General features: G+C 47.4%; 1 protein-coding gene across 1 annotated transcript in view; it reads right to left on the reverse strand.

Annotated features, from left to right (window-relative positions):
* Positions 1–358: 358 nt before the first annotated feature.
* The window catches only part of LOC134486149 (histidine-rich glycoprotein-like), a 73,874-nt gene continuing 57,063 nt past the window's right edge, over positions 359–17,169 (reverse strand). Inside the window, exon 2 of the mRNA XM_063284985.1 lies at positions 359–16,387. Within this exon, the coding sequence (XP_063141055.1) occupies positions 416–1,885 (1,470 nt within the window). The 5' untranslated portion in view covers positions 1,886–16,387 and the 3' untranslated portion in view covers positions 359–415. The remainder of the gene's footprint in view (positions 16,388–17,169) is intronic.

A 17,169-nucleotide genomic window follows, 5' to 3' on the forward strand; every position in this document is an offset into this window, starting at 1 on the left:
CAGCTTCCAAATACCGGAGCCTGCAACTCCTCCCTAAAATCCCCTGGGCCCACGGGATCATTCAGCATCTGTCACAGTGTGCCCACTTTTGGCCTAAATCACTCGAGTGGCAGGAATTAATATCCTATAAGGCAAAAAGAGAGTACCCACCATGTCAACTGCAGTGCATGCTGGGAACAGGGACAGGCCAATGGTCCGAATAAACGGGCACCCATCTAGAGTGATATCCTGGGAAGAAGCCCAGACAGCATTCAGAGTAGGAGTTGCTAAAGGCTCCTGGGGGACTTTGCTTTGAGGGGCATGGGCCACTGAGGCACTTAAATCACAGGGTGTGTGGTGTGTGGTGAGTGTGTGTGTGTGTGTGTGTGTGTGATGTGGTGTATATGTGTGGTGTGTGTGTGTGTGTGTGTGGTGTTTATGTGTGGTGTGTGGTGTGTGGTGTGTGTGTGTGTGTGTGGTGTGTGGTGTGTGTCTGTGTGGTGTGGTGTGTGTGTGTGGTGTGTGGTGTGTGGTGTGTGTGTGTGTGTGGTGTGTGGTGTGTGTGTGTGGTGTGTGGTGTGTGGTGTGTGGTGTGTGTCTGTGTGGTGTGGTGTGTGTGTGTGGTGTGTGGTGTGTGTGTGTGGTGTGTGGTGTGTGGTGTGTGGTGTGTGTCTGTGTGGTGTGGTGTGTGTGTGGTGTGTGGTGTGTGGTGTGTGTGTGTGTGTGGTGTGTGGTGTGTGTGTGGTGTGTGTCTGTGTGGTGTGGTGTGTGTGTGTGGTGTGTGGTGTGTGGTGTGTGTGTGTGTGTGTGGTGTGTGGTGTGTGTGTGTGGTGTGTGGTGTGTGGTGTGTGGTGTGTGTCTGTGTGGTGTGGTGTGTGTGTGTGTGGTGTGTGGTGTGTGTGTGTGGTGTGTGGTGTGTGGTGTGTGTGTGTGTGGTGTGTGGTGTGTGGTGTGTGGTGTGTGGTGTGTGTCTGTGTGGTGTGGTGTGTGTGTGTGTGGTGTGTGGCGTGTGGTGTGTGTGTGTGTGGTGTATATGTGTGGTGTGTGTTTGTGTGTGTGGTGTGTGGTGTGTGGTGTGTGGTGTGTGTGATGTGGTGTATGTGTGTGGTGTGTGTGTGTGTGGTGTATATGTGTGGTGTGTTGTGGTGTGTGTGTGGTGTATATGTGTGGTGTGTGTGTGGTGTGTGTGTGTGTGGTGTATATGTGTGGTGTGTTGTGGTATGTGTGTGTGGTGTATATGTGTGGTGTGTGTGGTGTGTGTGTGTGTGTGGTCTATATGTGTGGTGTGTGTGTGGTGTGTGTGTGTGGTGTATATGTGTGTGTGGTGTGTGTGGTGTGTGTGTGTGTATGTGGTGTGTGTATGTGGTGTATATGTGTGGTGTGTGTGTGTGGGTGTATATGTGTGGTGTGTGTGTGTGTGGTGTATATGTGTGTGTGGTGTGTGTGGTGTGTGTGTGTATGTGGTGTGTGTGTGTGTGGTGTATATGTGTGGTGTGTGTGTGTGGGTGTATATGTGTGGTGTGTGTGTGTGTGGTGTATATGTGTGTGTGGTGTGTGTGGTGTGTGTGTGTATGTGGTGTGTGTGTGTGTGGTGTATATGTGTGGTGTGTGTGTGGTTTGTGTGTGTGTGGTGTGTGTGTGGTGTGTGTGTGTGGTGTATATGTGTATGTGGTGTGTGTGTGTGCATGTGGTATGTGTGTGTGTGTGTGTGTGGTGTATATGTGTGGTGTGTGTGTGGTGTGTGTGTGTGGGTGTATATCTGTGGTGTGTGTGTGGTTTGTGTGTGTGTGGTGTGTGTGTGTGTGGTGTGTGTGTGTGGTGTATATGTGTGGTGTGTGTGTGGTGTGTGTGTGTGTGTGTGTGGTGTATATGTGTGGTGTGTGTGTGTGTGTGTGCACGCACACATGAGAGATGGGTGGTGGTAGAAGTAGAACTGGCCCCTGGGCCTTGGATCATAGGTGTCCCAAGCAGATGTGTCTCAAAAGACACCAGACAGACACGAAGTATTTCTTGCTGTTCATTTCTTTCCAGCCTTGGTGACAGAGTGTGATGTGGGAGAGGGGGAGGGAAGGTACATTTGGTCACAGCTCAGCTCTTGTTTACCAAAATGTCTTCTGAGCAAGAAAAAAGCCCCAGAATAAAGCAGGGGTGGGGGGAAGGGGGGAGGGGGAGGGTGTCCTCAACTTCCTTGAGCTCACTTGGTTACAACAGTCAAAATTGTCCTTCGAGTTTAGTCCCCCAAAGGCATCAGAGCTTGACAATGACAAATGGGTAACAGCTGTCCCTTAGCCATCAGAATCACAGCTCTTTCATCCCTGTGTGGACTATGGGACACGGAGAGTGTGTTTCTCACCGCCTCCAAGGCCAGACAGGCCAGACTCTGGTCACCAAAGTTTAGACTCAGCCACTATTTGGAAAGCGGTGGCCCAGGCTTTCCCTGACACAGTTGAGCAACTTGAGGCTTTTAACTGCCTTGGGAATTTGGGTGTGCCTCAGATGAGGAACTGAGCCAGGCTTCACTTCCCAGTGGGGCTCAGCTCTGCTCCCAGAGTCCTTGCTCCCAGGCCTGGAATAAAGGCAAATGGAGCTCCAACCAGGAGCCAGGAGCCAGGAGCCAGGAGCCAGGAGCCAGGAGCCAGGAGCCAGGAGCCAGGAGCCAGGAGCCAGGAGCCAGGAGCCAGGAGCCAGGAGCCCCATTTCAGAGATTGGACGACCACTTGCCTTTCTACCTGACTCATCCTTCCTGCTCCAAGGACACAGAGATGACAACACGGGTCACGTTCATCTCTAGTCACTGTTGGTGACACCCTCCTCCTTGCAGCCCTCTGCACAGTACAACTCCAGGTTCTCACTGCCTCCGTCTTTGAATGTCCCCAGGCTCTGGGAAGCTCAGGGTTCAGTGGAGCCGGTGACTTCACTGTGCCATGCTCAGGGCAGCTGGCATTGAAGGCACAGGCATGTTCCAGAGAGAGCCGGACCTTGCCTCAGTTGTCTCCACACTGAGAGCACCTCCCTGACCAGCCAAGGCCTAACCTGTGCTGTGTCCTAGATACTTGTGGTTAAGAGGGACAACTCAGGCGCCCACCTGCCAGGTTCTAATCCCAGCCCCAGGACTTTCCTTCATGCATTACAGCATTGTTTAAATCGAGTACCTCGGTTTCCCCGTCCCTAAGTAATGAGGAGTTCAGAACTTTTTTTTAAAGCTGCTTGTGACACAGGAAAGCCAAGAGCCACACCTGGCATGAAGGGCAGGCCGGATAGGAATGAAGTGGAGGCACCAGAATCTGAAACAAAAGGCCAGGTCACTTAACCACAAAGTGAGTCAAGGTCCCTTTTAAATAGCTGGCCAGGCTCCCCTCTGAGCTGGCATTGGCTCTGGGGCATGGACAGATGGCAGAAGCCTTTCCTGGCAACTCAGCCTGGAGGCCTCTTCCCTGGGGCTAGCCTTCTCCAGCCTCTACTTCTCTTCTTCCTCACATCTCCACTGACCAAGGCCTAATCTTGTCCTCCATTTACCAAAGGGGAAACAGGCTCAGAGAGGTTACATGAATTGTCTCGGTGGTAGAGCAAGTCAGGGCTGCACTGTGAACTGTCCTGTGCATGCCTGTTATGGGGTCTGCTCACTGAGGATGCCTTTGCTGCCTGGGCCAAGTAGAGGCGGGACCAAGAAATAGGGCTGGGACATAAGCACTGGAACCAGATTCTCACATCACTGTGATCTGTAGGTAGACAGCACAGGGACCTACTGTGCACCGAGGCAGGGCCACCAGATTCCCAGATGAGCCCACAGTTGTACACTGAGGAAAGAGCAGGCTTCTGTGTGGCCACTCAAATGGGTACCCTTCCCAGAACTAGGACAAGGAAGGTAGCATAGTATGAGCCTGGGGTTCATAGCAATGCTTCCAAAGAACCTTTTGCCAACATGTTTAGGCCTTCCACGGCAGTCACTCTGGGGAGATGTAGATGGCTTTCTCTAGATTCATGTAGATGGCTACCAGCTACACACACACACACACACACACACACACACACACACACACACACACACACCAGCAGCAGCAAAGGGGATGAGCTTAGCTGTCTGATGTCTGTTTCTTAAGCTTGCTAGGCCAGGGAACTTTTATTTAGAAAATGTTGATTGGGCTCTCCCTGCTCTGAGACTGTTAAGCCTGGGCTACCCGGCTGGAAGCGGCAACACTGTCCCTGTCCTCCTACTGCCAAACTGTAAGGACCCTGCCCCCAATTTCACTTCTGGTAGGTTGGACAGGCACTGATATTCCTTTTAGTGGAGTCTTGAGTTGAAAATTATGGGGTCTCAAACTACTGCCCGTTGCTCCAAATTCCTAGGCTGCCCGGGGTTTTTGTTTTTTTTTCTAATAACATTTTATTAGAACACAAAGGCTCTCCTCTGTGCCTCACCTCGGGCTGTTGCAATGCTACCCTGGGGCATCAGAGAAGTTGTAACACAGAAGTTTGATTCTGTAAGCAGCATTGGGGAGCTTATATTCTATTGTTTTTTTGTTTGTTTGTTTTTTTGTTTTGTGTGTGTGTGTTTTTTTTTCCCCGGGGCTGGGGACCGAACCCAGGACCTTGTGCTTCCTAGGCAAGCGCTCTACCACTGAGCCAAATCCCCAACCCCTGGAGCTTATATTCTAAATCTCTACAGTTTGGAGCAGTCCAGCTTCTAACCGAGGGTGAATCTAATGCTGGAGCGAGTGTGGACGCGAGTGTGGATCAGGGTGCGGGTGTGTAGACGTGTGTGAGAATTGGTGGTGGGCAGTGGAGGTGATTACCAGTCTGAGTCTATTGATTACTGAGAATGAAGTTGAAGCCAGAGTGGAGCTCAGTATCAAACTGGATCCATGAGCAATTGTATTAATCAGGGTTCTTCAAAATAAAGAATATATGTAGGACGTATTAGACTGCTAACAGGATGTGGTCCAGGTAATCCAGCAATAGCCTTTTCACACTACAAGGCTAAATGTTTAACAGTCCCAAGGTAGAGTCCTGGAAAGACCCTGGCTTCAGTCAATATTGGAATCCCAAAGAAGCCAGTTCTAAAACTGGTGAAGTGTCACAGCAGCAGGGTAGATGGCATTGCCAGAGGGAGTGAGGTGAAACAGGCAAAAGCGAAGTTTCCTCCTCCACATCCTTTTGTGTGACCTACCACTAGAGGCCCAGCTCTGAGGTGAGTATTCCTGCTTCAGAAAATCTGGTAAGAAAAATCCCTCACAAGAGTTACCCAAGGCTTGGTTTTGAGCTGATTCTAGATGCGGTCAAGTTGACAACAGACTAGCCATGTAGCACACTATGTCATCCTATAACCCTCAGCTCACTCTCAGGAGAAGGCACTCACCACCCAGGGCTGCTGTTGCCAGCAAATGATGTCAGATGTGCAGAACTCATCATGTGGGGCCTTTCCAGGGCCCCCAAAACTATTCCCAGGAACACCATGGCACTTCTTGGGAGGGTGCCTAGCATGCATTAAATGCTCAACCGGCTCGCCCACGTGCCATATTTGGGGTATAGATATTTTAATAAGATGATCTCCTTTTTCCCTGGGTGCAAATTTGGGTCATCTTGAGAATGTGACCTTCTGTCATAGTTTCCAATACGCAGCAATAGTCACTTGGCCTGCAAACAGGACACTGGTGCTCTGTGCATAAACCGATAACGGTAACCTGGGAAGCAGATGGCCCTGTCTGTATCCCACAGACTTTCAGAGATGACCTCCCCCTCCCCCAGGCAAGGTGTGCATGACTCCTGCTGGAGCTAACAATGAGACATTTTAGATTCCCCAGGGCAAACCGGAGCAGTCCTGCTCTCTGTCAGCAGTGAACTCTGCCTAGACACAAAGGAGTTTATCTCCCTTAGCTATAGTTTTTACTGCAGTCAGTTGCCTTGTATATTTAGGGGGTGGGGATTGCCTAAATGGTTACTGAGACGCAGCAGGGAAAGAAGGGAAGAGGGTGGGAAGCTGCCCTTTGACCCCTACGTTGGCAAACTTGCCTCATTAATCAGACCTGTGCTGGAATACAATGTTGTTCATGTTCAGGGAATTAAAACTTGAAGCTAAAATTGTAGCAGGAGGTAATCAGAGTGCAGGCAGCCTGTCTCCCACCATAGATTTATGGTGTTTACTCAACAGTGGATGGGAACGTTCAGGGAAAGAACACCTCTCCTCCACTCTTTTTTCAAAACACATCATCAGCCCACAGTGATCAAGTTCCCGATTTCCAGTGTGCAGAGCGCGCACTGCATTTGATCTTCCTTGTTCTGCACCCAGTGGAAGGGGGGTAGGAGTGGGGGGAAGGCACGCACGACTAGGAGTTGCCTGTGAGGGGTTTCCTTATCGGAGTCAGCTGACTGCGGGCAACACTCGCTTGGCCCAGGCGGTTCTATACCGTGCCACCTACACGCTGTCTAATGGTGAACCAGGAACCTTGGTCACCTTTGCCACACCACAAGGAGCACAGGGAATTCCTAGAAAAACCTCCACTCCCCTTGTTTTGCTTTTGGGTCCCTTGTGGTTAAAGTTCTGAGCACCGATTGCTGGTGAGTTCAGAAAAACAAGGGATCCCATTTTTTTTTTTTTTAAAGTTTCCCACAATAGCCTCGCCTGTCTGTCAGTACAGGTAAACATCTCCCTTGAATCTCAGAGAATAAGGTCCTTTCTGGAAGAGGTTCCTTTAGGACATGTCACAAAGAGCTTTTCTGCTACTCCTCTTAGATGCAAAGCCAAGAAGTGTGGGAGCCCATAGTACTTCTACATCATCTCTAACTCCCTTGGTACAGAACATCCCCACAGCCAGGCAGGAGGGAGCTCTCCCGCTGGCTACTTTGCCCTCTGGTTTCCTTGGGTCTGGGGTACTTGCGATAATACCCCATACTCATGCATCTGCTTCAAACAAACAACATTCTGAGGCATCTTGTTAAGCAAACTCATTTCCTACAAGCCATTGCAAAAGTATTTTATGGACCATAGATTTCCAAATACATCATTTGCACTCACTGATATCCTAGGTCACCGTGAGAGGACACAGGAAGGACTGTGAATGAACATTCTGTTGTTTATACCTGTCCTCACCCCCTCTGCGTGAGGAGCCAGTCACCTGGTTGTATTCCAGTGCAGAACTACTTTCTAGCAAAGCCGAGTTCTCAAAACATTATCTCTGAGTGAGGCGCAGAGGACCAGAGCCCTCACAGTGGCTGTGTTTCCCTGCAGGGCAGACTCGTGCTTGTGTGCTCCAGGGCCTGGAAAACAGGAACAGGGATGCTAGTAATTTACAAGCAGAGATAAGACGGGATTTAGAGGAGGTCAATCAGATAGAAATGCCACACACATGCTTAGAATCCAGCTGAAACTTTCATCTATTCGGAAAGGGGGAAAATGGGAAAAGGATGAAGATGAGCGGCAGACTTCTGGCGAGCTGCCTATTTGAACACACCCGTGGTTTAATTCAATCCATCTTTAAGCAAGGTGGGGTGACTCATCTCGTCTTCTGCTTCCTTCAAAGACTTGAAAGGTGTATTCACGCTACCCTCAGTTTACCTTCCAACAGGAATATTTCTTGAAAACAAACTCTGCCAGAAGTAGCTGAATGGGCACAGGTATTATGGGGTGTGGCAAAGCTGACCTGGCGAGGAGAGAGTGGGGCCCAGAGGCTCCTATTGCTCTTGCTGACTGCTACAGTGAGGAGAAGAGCTTCACCATGACTTGGCTTATGAAGCAACCCTTTCCCTCATCAACCACTGCAAAGCACATTAGGGATCTTGAATTTTGACAGCACCTCCATGAATCTGGAAAATCAACAACTGGATATTCAGGAAACAGTGAAACTGTCGGGGAAAGGTGAAAAAGGCCTGCTCAGGAGAAGCTGTCAGGAGAATCGAGTTTGAGGACTAATCAAGCTGTTCACACAAATCAGTCTAACACTGCAGCTCAGCACAGCAGAGTCACCTCCAGCCTCTGCCTACAGAGGAGGATCATGCCTTTGACACTAAACATGGGCCTTACCATCTGCTCCTCCTCTGTCATAACCTCAGAATTTACAGTAGGATTAAAGCCCCACACCAAGGATCTGAGCAGAACCAACACTGCTCCTACAGCCCAACACTGCTCCTACACCCCAACACTTCTCCTACAGCCCCAACACTGCTACTACAGCCTAACACTGCTCCTACAGCCCAACACTGCTCCTATACCCCAACACTGCTCCCACAGCCCAACACTGCTCCTACAGCCCAACACTGCTCCTACAGCCCCAACACTGCTCCTACAGCCTAACACTGCTCCTACAGCCCCACACTGCTCCTACAGCCCCACACTGCTCCTACAGCCCCAACACTGCTCCTACAGCCCAACACTGCTCCCACAGCCCAACACTGCTCCTACAGCCTAACACTGCTCCTGCAGCCCAACACTGCTCCTACAGCCCAACACTGCTCCTACAGCCCAACACAACTCATTTCTTCCTACTCTTTTTGTGCAAAGGGACACAACTGAAACTTGGATATTTTTTAAAAATTTTTGTCTGTGTATTGTTATGTTTTTATTGTCTCAGAGACCTTCTCCAGATAAGAGCTCCACACACTTTGCTGTAATTTTTGCTATCTTTGAATGGGTACACGTACACATTTTAATCATTTTGATTTCCATTAACTAAAATTAGCCTTTTTGGTTTTGGTGACCCCTCTGAAAGCAGAGTTGTAAAGAATACTAAGGGGTCCAAACATGAGGAGACTGACAAGTAGCTCATTTTTAAAAAAATCTTTTTTCCCTTTCTATTTCCTCAAGAGTTATTTCTCAGAAAACAATCCATTTACTGTATGTGCCCTATTTACCAGCAAGGTTGAAGGTTCAGGAAAAGAAAGACTTCAAAATATTTACATTAAAGTAAATGGCTCTGCAGAGCAGGAGCCGTCCTCATCCCTGCCTTGGCCAGGCCTCACCCCAGGACACCATTTTTCTTTTTTTCCTGAGATGTGGTCCCCTTTTCTTCCTTCCTTCTTGTGATGTTCATAGATCATAGTTAAGGTCCTTAGGATTCAGAGAGGATATCTTACTGGTGACATGTGCCTACCACTTGTACTTATTGTTTTCAACATAAACAATTTGGTGAGTTAAAGTAAATGGTGGTCAGCATGGGGAGCCTTGATGCCAAGCATTTTGTTCAGAACTTTAATACATAGACACAGAGCTCCTCTAATGGAGCTAATGTGGTTGGTAGGCAGTGTCTTCTCTAGTTTGTGGATTTGCAAAGCAAGGATCCTGCACCACTACTGCACACATCCATCACACATGCATGTACCTGTCACACATGCACACAGCTACTGCACACACCCATCACACATACATACATACATCACACATGCTCACAGCTCTTGCCACATACACACAACTAATACACACATCCACCAGACACTTACATTTCTACTATAGACACCATGTACCACAGAATCCATGCCCACTTAGATACCTTGCACAGATACCACACATATGAACTTCACATACCTACACCCACATTATACACGTGTCACACATGTAGGCACACATTCACCTATATACATGTACCACAGATTCTACATTCACATCCACCCATGGACCCCCCTACCCCCACACACAGGCATGGGTGTACAAATATACCCAGGTATACACATGTCCCCAGACATGTAGAACATACTCACACTCGCACCATAGACTTCCATTCCACAGACACTCAAGGACCAGACACACAGTTCACATTGTCATATGTACCACAACTTATTTCTCATATATATATATATATATGCACGATACTCATATGACCATATCTCCCCACCAACACAGACACATACTTAGGTGTGCACACTCATTGTCATGACTCAAAGTTGGCTTTGCTTCTGCTGAGGCAACCCTGCAGGAGGCAGTTAAAGGTGCCAGGTGACCTACTTCTTTCTTAAAGGGACAAAGGGATGTGAGGGGGCTACTGTTTGTAAAGTAACCTGTAGATAAAATAAGAAACAAGATTTAAGGAACCATGAGCCAGCCTAGGACAGCCCTACTCAGACCAGGACATCTCTGCCCATGTGTAACTGTGAGTGCATGACCGAGCACGTGCGACTGTGCAGTGACCAGCTGGGGAATGCTGGTTTCTAGTCAGCAGGAATAGGCAGCCTTCAGCGTGGGAACCGTGGACATCTATAAAGGCCCAGAAGACCAAAGTGGTAGGTTAGTGATCGGTGTGGAGGAATGTTGCAGATCAATGACTATTTTTGATAATTTGCTTTTCTTTCTCTTTCCCTCCTCAAACACCAGCAATGACTTGTGTGGAAGACTTTTTGTAGTTTACCAGACCATCCCATCTCTGTGTTATCACTGAATCTCAAAGTTTTCCCCCACCCTAGCTGAGAGGGAAGAGGCCTGCCTGGGGCCCAGAAGCCTCTGTCTGACAGCCTGCTCCACTGCTCAGCCTGGAACACGGCAGAACCAGGCTAAGACGCTCTCCATGAACTGACTCAGTGCTGACAGTCTGGCCTTCACTCTCCAAGTCCCCTGGGATCCTGTGGAAGTGGTTGATTCTGGTGCCAGTGGTCAATGCTGGCGTCTTTACCATTTGACTCAGACAGAAGGTTGCATCAAGCTGACCCTAGGACTGCACATGTCATTGACCCTTCAGTTATGCCTTGATGTCATTGACCATGCACAGGCCTTTTGAAAGGTTGAATGCATGGTGACAGCTAAAGTGAGCCCAGATAAGTCATCTTGTTATAGGAGGTAAACTGATTCTTGCTAAAACACAGTTTCCTTAACTTAAACAAAAGTAATTATGCTGCCTCCAGAGACTCTGAAATAGTGCCGGAAGCCACCAGAAAAGAACTAACTGGAGTCTGGATAGTCAGGTTGATTATTAGAGAAGAGACTGTTTATAAACCTTGCTCAGACACTCACACTGAAACATACGCATAGGGCCTCTGAGCTTGACTTGGCCGGAAGAAAAATGGTGTTCCAGCCTTGAATTCAGGCTGTCTTTTGAGATCCTGTTAAGTCAAGAGTGTGTGTGTGTGTGTGTGTGTGTGTGTGTGTGTGTGTGTGTGTGTGAACATGCAACAAAATATGCCCATGTTTACAGAAGGGAGAACCCCAGAGAGTGGGTGGGTGGACACCAAGTCTAGTATTTGGAGACTACAGTCTAACTTAGTCATTGTGAGTCAAGAGCACACTTTCCCTCAACTACATAAAGGCAAATTGACCTCAAAAGTACTTTAGTATTAGGAAAAAGATACGTGTGTCTAGAGAGTTCAACTAGAGCCCTTTGCCAGAAGGCCTCAGCAAAGATAACCAAAAAGATCCTGCAAAGTCTGTGAGACCTTCATCACTCTTGACAACTTCATCAAAGAACTCAGTGTGCTTCACTTGAAAGGGACCAGCCTAGTTCCATCTGCCTTTAAATGCCCCTCTGACTGAGGAAAAGATATTCTTCCCATGGAGGGCTCCATGTCCCTGGGTTGCTTTCTCTTCCTGGCATCTTTGTGACATGGGATCAAAGAGCTCTGCTTTGGAAGGAGCTGCCTACAGCCCATGGCACCTGTGAAGCCTCCCACCTCAGAAGTGTGCAGAGTCCTTGGCTTAACCACAGTCTTGCTGTGGTTGGCATGTATGCAGATCTAGCTTCACGCCAACCTGCAAACACTTCAGAGATGCTGATATGAGAGTGAGGGAAAGGGGTCCACAGGCTGGGAACAAACGTTTCCCGAAGCAACCAGTTCCGAAAGCCTGCAGAAAACCAGATGCTTGCTCGTGTCAAGGAAAAACTTGGCAAGGTATAAAACCGGACCACGAGCTTTTGGGAAGAACGTGGTGGTCTCTGGGAGGCAGCATAAGTTCTCTGAGAGAAAGTCATTCCATGCTAACCTCATTTCCTGTTTTGACGAGCTTCACCAGCACAGGCGATTCGGGGAATGCCCCAGACAGCATGTCTTACTTTCAGTAAAGCATTTGAAAACCTCTCCTCCTAGCCTATCTATGTATAGTTCAAGGTGGGTTCAATGACAGTGAGTCTAGGACTCACAATCACCCAGAAAACTCACGGCCTCCGGGCCCTCCTACTGACCTGTTGGCCAGGCCACTTAGAATACCTCAGATTAGTCAGTGTTCCCTTCCATGGTCAAGTGTGATCTGGAATGACTGATCTTCTATCCAGTAGGAGGTTGAATGGAGAGAGCATTATTAGCCTGAGGTTGGACCCCAGGATGTCTTCAAGAGGCACGCTCTTCACTGAGGACAGTATCACTCTTGCCTGTGTTTTAACCCACCTATCTCTTTAAAAAATAGCTCGCAAGGAGACACAGAAGTCACATTTATTAAATTTGCAGATCACTCAAGGAAGAAACATCCCAAGGTTCAAGAGCTAAGGGTGAGAAGACCAAGGTGAACCACAGCACAGCCAAGTAGGCTGGTTACACAACCTACTGAAGGGGCTTTAAAAAAAAAAAAACAAACAAACTTCTGCACATCTTCTCTCAGTTATGACGCTGAGCATTTGAGTGTGGCCAAGGATGTGAAAACCTGAACCTTCACTTTTTAATCCTTTCCTTAAAACTCTTCAGGGACATCCGTCTGAGCAGGGAGCAGCAGTTCTCAATCCCTCCCCTGCCGATCCAAGGGCCTCGGTGTGAGAGCAAAATAAACCCAAGATGATAAAGTGCTCAGAAAGGGAAAGCTCTGAAATTCAAAATAGTATTATTCTCTGTCTGAGGTGCTTTCCCTCCAACTTAAAAAAGAGAGAAAGAAAGAAATCTGACAGTCTCAGTGATAAGAAGAAAATGATTCAGCTTCGGCTTCTGTCTCTTCACCTCTCACCCCACACTGGTAGAGCTGGCTCAGCCCCCTTCCTGAGTCCATTTTTTAAAATTAAATAAATTAAAATCGCTGTGTATAAGTGTGTTTTGCTGCATGAATGTATGTGGGTAAGTCAAGTACGGTGCCTGCAGAGGCCAGAAGAAGGCGTCAGATCCGATTAGTGAAGATGGTCTTCCTACCCCACCTAAGTCTATTTCAAAAGCTGTAAGTCCTCGTAGTGGCACATGGGGGTTCAGAAGGCTCCCTCTCTACGGCTAGGTCTCCAAAGACACAGATGCAAGAATTGTCACAATTCTTGGTAGGCAGGAGGGCAGTCCTTTGCAAAGTTAACAGTCAGAGAGAGCTAGCTCAAACGCCTTGTGTGACTGGCAGAGTTTCCCTTGTAGTTAAGAGAACTCACTACTCCTATGTACCAGGTTAGCTCCTGTTCATCTCATGAAATTGCCTTCTCATGGTGCGTGTGTGTGTGTGTGTGTGTGTGTGTGTGTGTGTGTGTGTGTGTGTGTGTGTAATGTGTATGTGTGTATATGTATATGTATAAATAGTATGTGTATATGTGTACTTATATATATAAAATGTGTGTATATGTGTGTATGTATATGTATTTATATATAAAATGTGTGTGTATATGTGTGTGTATGTATATGTATTTATATATATAATGTGTGTGTATATGTGTTTGTGTGTATTTTTTCTTCTGCATTGTTTAATATAAAAACTGCAGCCACAGGAGACACCTAGGTTAAAAGAATTAAAAATCAAAAGGAATAAAAAATCCTCAGTTGTATTAAATGTCCAATAGCCACATTGACTGAAGGAAACCGTAACAGAGAAAGTAGTCCTGGACCAGTGCTGCTGAGCCCTGGCTAAATGTTAAAAATGTGTGTGGAGGGCAGAGCGTTGGCTCAGTGGCCAGAGCACTTGTTGTTCTTCCAGAAGACCCAGGTTCAATTCCCAGCACACACATGGTGGGTCACAACTGTCTGTAACTCTGGTTTCACATCCTCTCTGATCTCGTTGGACACCAGGCACACACACAGTATACAGACATGCATGAAGGCAAACAACTTACATTCACAAAACAATTTAAAAAAATCAAAATACCAGAGTTTCTTTCTCATGTTTTCTACTTCCAAAATCTGATGTTTTAGGTCTGAGTGAGTCCTGGATGTTTCAAGTCTTTTTTTTTTTGGGGGGGTTGTTGTTGTTTTTATATATAATTTGTGAATAATTACACTCCCTGGTCAGGGTCAGAATTTTGCCTCAATGGCATCTGAAATTCTATGGCCAATTCTCTTTCACTTTTTAAAAATCATCCTTATGAGGGACTTATTCAGTGAATGCTGTGTGGGTTGTTTCTGGCCTTCCTGAAGACTGGTACTGTCTTTGTTGTTGTTGCTGCTGTTACCATAAACACCCTACAGAGTAGATGAGAGGCAATGAGCTGGAGGCTGTGTTCTGTTTGAGAACAAAGGACAGGGAAGGCTATCTGGAAGACACATGCTTGCTGCTGCTGGTGGCTGCTTATGCCAGGATAGGGTATACCTAGAGAGGACTGGAAGCCTCTGCAGGGCACACACACAAACCTGTTTGTGTCTAAGCTCTTTGTCACCCTTTGGGACTTCATCTCTGCTCCCTGTGTGGCCCCCTCCACATTGCTTCCTCTTTGCTAGAGACCAGACAGATGGAACTAGCGAAGGAAAATCAGCCCCAGGGCATTCTTCTGAGGAAAGGTCTTGCTGGAGACTCGTTTCTTCCACGACTCAGTGGTTTTGATCTTCCAGGAAGAGTCAAACAAACTTGGACTTGACAAGCTTGTCAAGGAGAAAGTTGGTTCTGGGGCTGGGGATTTAGCTCAGTGGTAGAGCGCTTACCTAGGAAGCGCAAGGCCCTGGGTTCGGTCCCCAGCTCCGAAAAAAAGAACCCCCCCAAAAAAAAAAAAAAAAAGAAAGTTGGTTCTGATGAGCATGAGGCTCTGAGGCAGGGGAGGGCTTGTGATCCACCCCTCTTACTGATCCTCACCCTCCTGCTCCAGCATCGAGCTGCAGAGAGGGAGGCTTATCCTCACTGTACCGTTACAGTACATGCATGCCTGTTACTGAGAAGCTAGGAGATGACAGACCTAGGCAACATGTCTGCTGTAGAGTGCCAGATGCTGTGGACAGACTTGGCGATGAGACAGCACGTTTGCCTCCATAAAGAGGAAACTGTTGAGGGGGCGGGATGAGACCCACAGACAATAAATAAACAATGACCGTCACTTCTAATGCTAGTTAATCCCAATGCAGAACATGAGAGAGACAAAATGGCAGGGATGAGGGTGTCTCAGGACTCGGTGTTCAGGAGGGCTTCCCAGAGTCTGCACATTTGAGAGAGGGCTGGACAGTGTCCATGGGTCATTCACCCAGAGCCTCTGTGACGACCCCCATGACCAATTAGCAAACTGATGCTGAGAAATATAAAGTAGTGAACACGGCCACTGAGTTATTCTTGGATTCTGCTAAGCTCAGAAGTGAAAACCAATAGACTCTGGGAAGGGGACTACAAACAGGCTCTTTGGCTATATTCCCAGGATGGTAAATTTGTTCAGCTCACAGTTGGGGGATGTGACGAGAACTCTGCAGAAAGAATGACTGGCCATTTAACCATTTCAGAGGATATTCAAGTGCCAGTCACAGGATCTCAGAATTGAGGAATGGATTTGAGAAATCAGGACATCTGAATGACATGTCCTTGATATACACGTAACTCCCTGTTCTTCACTTCTTGAGTCAAGCCTACTCATAAGTAGGCCAAACATGCAGGGGGTGTCTTGGCAACAGAACATGGTGTACATAGACCCCAAAGAACCTATTATAGATTGAATCTACAAATCAGTGATTTGTGTGGAAGTAGAGAGGGGGGAAAAGGGAGAAAGTTGGGGTTTCCAACTGAAGCTCAAAGTTGAAAGTGATCTCTGGTAAGTTACCAGCTGTGATGGAAAGACACATCCACACAGATCCCAATGTTCTCAAACCGTCAACCTGCCGACAGCTACTCTTGAGAGATTATCTCGAAAGATCTTCTAGAAAGGTATAAAACATAGGACCAACATGGCTGAGAGATGAGAGTCCAGCTCAACACACTTTTAAAGATGCCATGCGTGCAATCACGATAATCTTGACAATCTGGAGAAAGTTCTCTGAAGTTCAAGCTTAGAGCTCTTTAAATTGATGTCTTTGAATGCTAAGTAACAGACAATTTCATTTTCTTTAGTTTTGCTTTTAATGAAGAAAAGATCACGACATGGAAGAGGGCCAATAAATAAAGTAATAGTAGACTAACTAATTAATTAAACAAACAAACAAACCAGCTGTAAAAGAACATCACCAAAGCAAGGATTGCAGGCCCATCACCCGTGAGTATGGAGTAGAGTTCATTCCTGGTGGAAACCCTTCACGGGCCTCCCAGCTTCGATCAGCAGGCAGCAGGTAGGGGTGCTGCTGGGGGCACGTCCTGATTTTTCTGTGTCTGTGTCATTTTCGATCAACTGTGTCATGGGGCTTCCTGTTTCAGCTCCCAGTTATTCTGAAACAAAAATATGCAAGAAAAACATAGGTCACTGCCAACCGCACTGTGACACTCACTGTAGTACATGGAAACTGAAAAGGGAGACAGATCAAAAATGCCGCTGTGAGCAGGGGATCAAATCAATAACACATCTATTCACATAATGATATCTGAAATCCAACAGTGGTGGTGAGCTCTGACTACCCTTTAAAAACCATTTAGGGTAGATCAGAAAGATAAATTCCACTGTTTTGTTTGGGGTCACCAGTTTGTGACTTCCCCATGGGGTCTGATGCCCAGTGAGCTATAAGATTCTACTTCTGTGTGTTCTTGATTTTTACTGGAGACTCACACAGGACTTAGAAGACACCCTAGGTGATGTCTTGAGCTCCTGGCCCCAAGGACCCAAAGCAACCTCAAGCCAAGTCCATTGGGAATTCCAATTCATGGAGGTGCAGAGTCCCTCATCGCCTCTCCTCTCTGAGACTCTGAAGATAACTGTGGGTTCACTTGAACTGTGCCTCCATAGGATAGGAAAAAAAAATAAGATAAGCCTCTCCACACACACACACAACCAAACAGAGGTTGCAAGGACTCTATAGAGCTGACAAAAGTTCCAGAGAGACTATGGTTCTATTCATAACTGCACTGTTGCTCAAGGCCCCTGTGCTCAGCCTCCCAAGGTGTAACCCTGTTTGCAGATCACAACTTCGGCTCTCCCAAACACATGAAAGGGTATTTCCAAAGGCAGAGTAGATACAGGCAGAAGGCGCCATATCCCTAAAAGGCGTGCCGTAGAC

Source organism: Rattus norvegicus, chromosome 3 (genome assembly GCF_036323735.1).
Source record: "Rattus norvegicus strain BN/NHsdMcwi chromosome 3, GRCr8, whole genome shotgun sequence".
Taxonomy (NCBI): domain Eukaryota; kingdom Metazoa; phylum Chordata; class Mammalia; order Rodentia; family Muridae; genus Rattus; species Rattus norvegicus.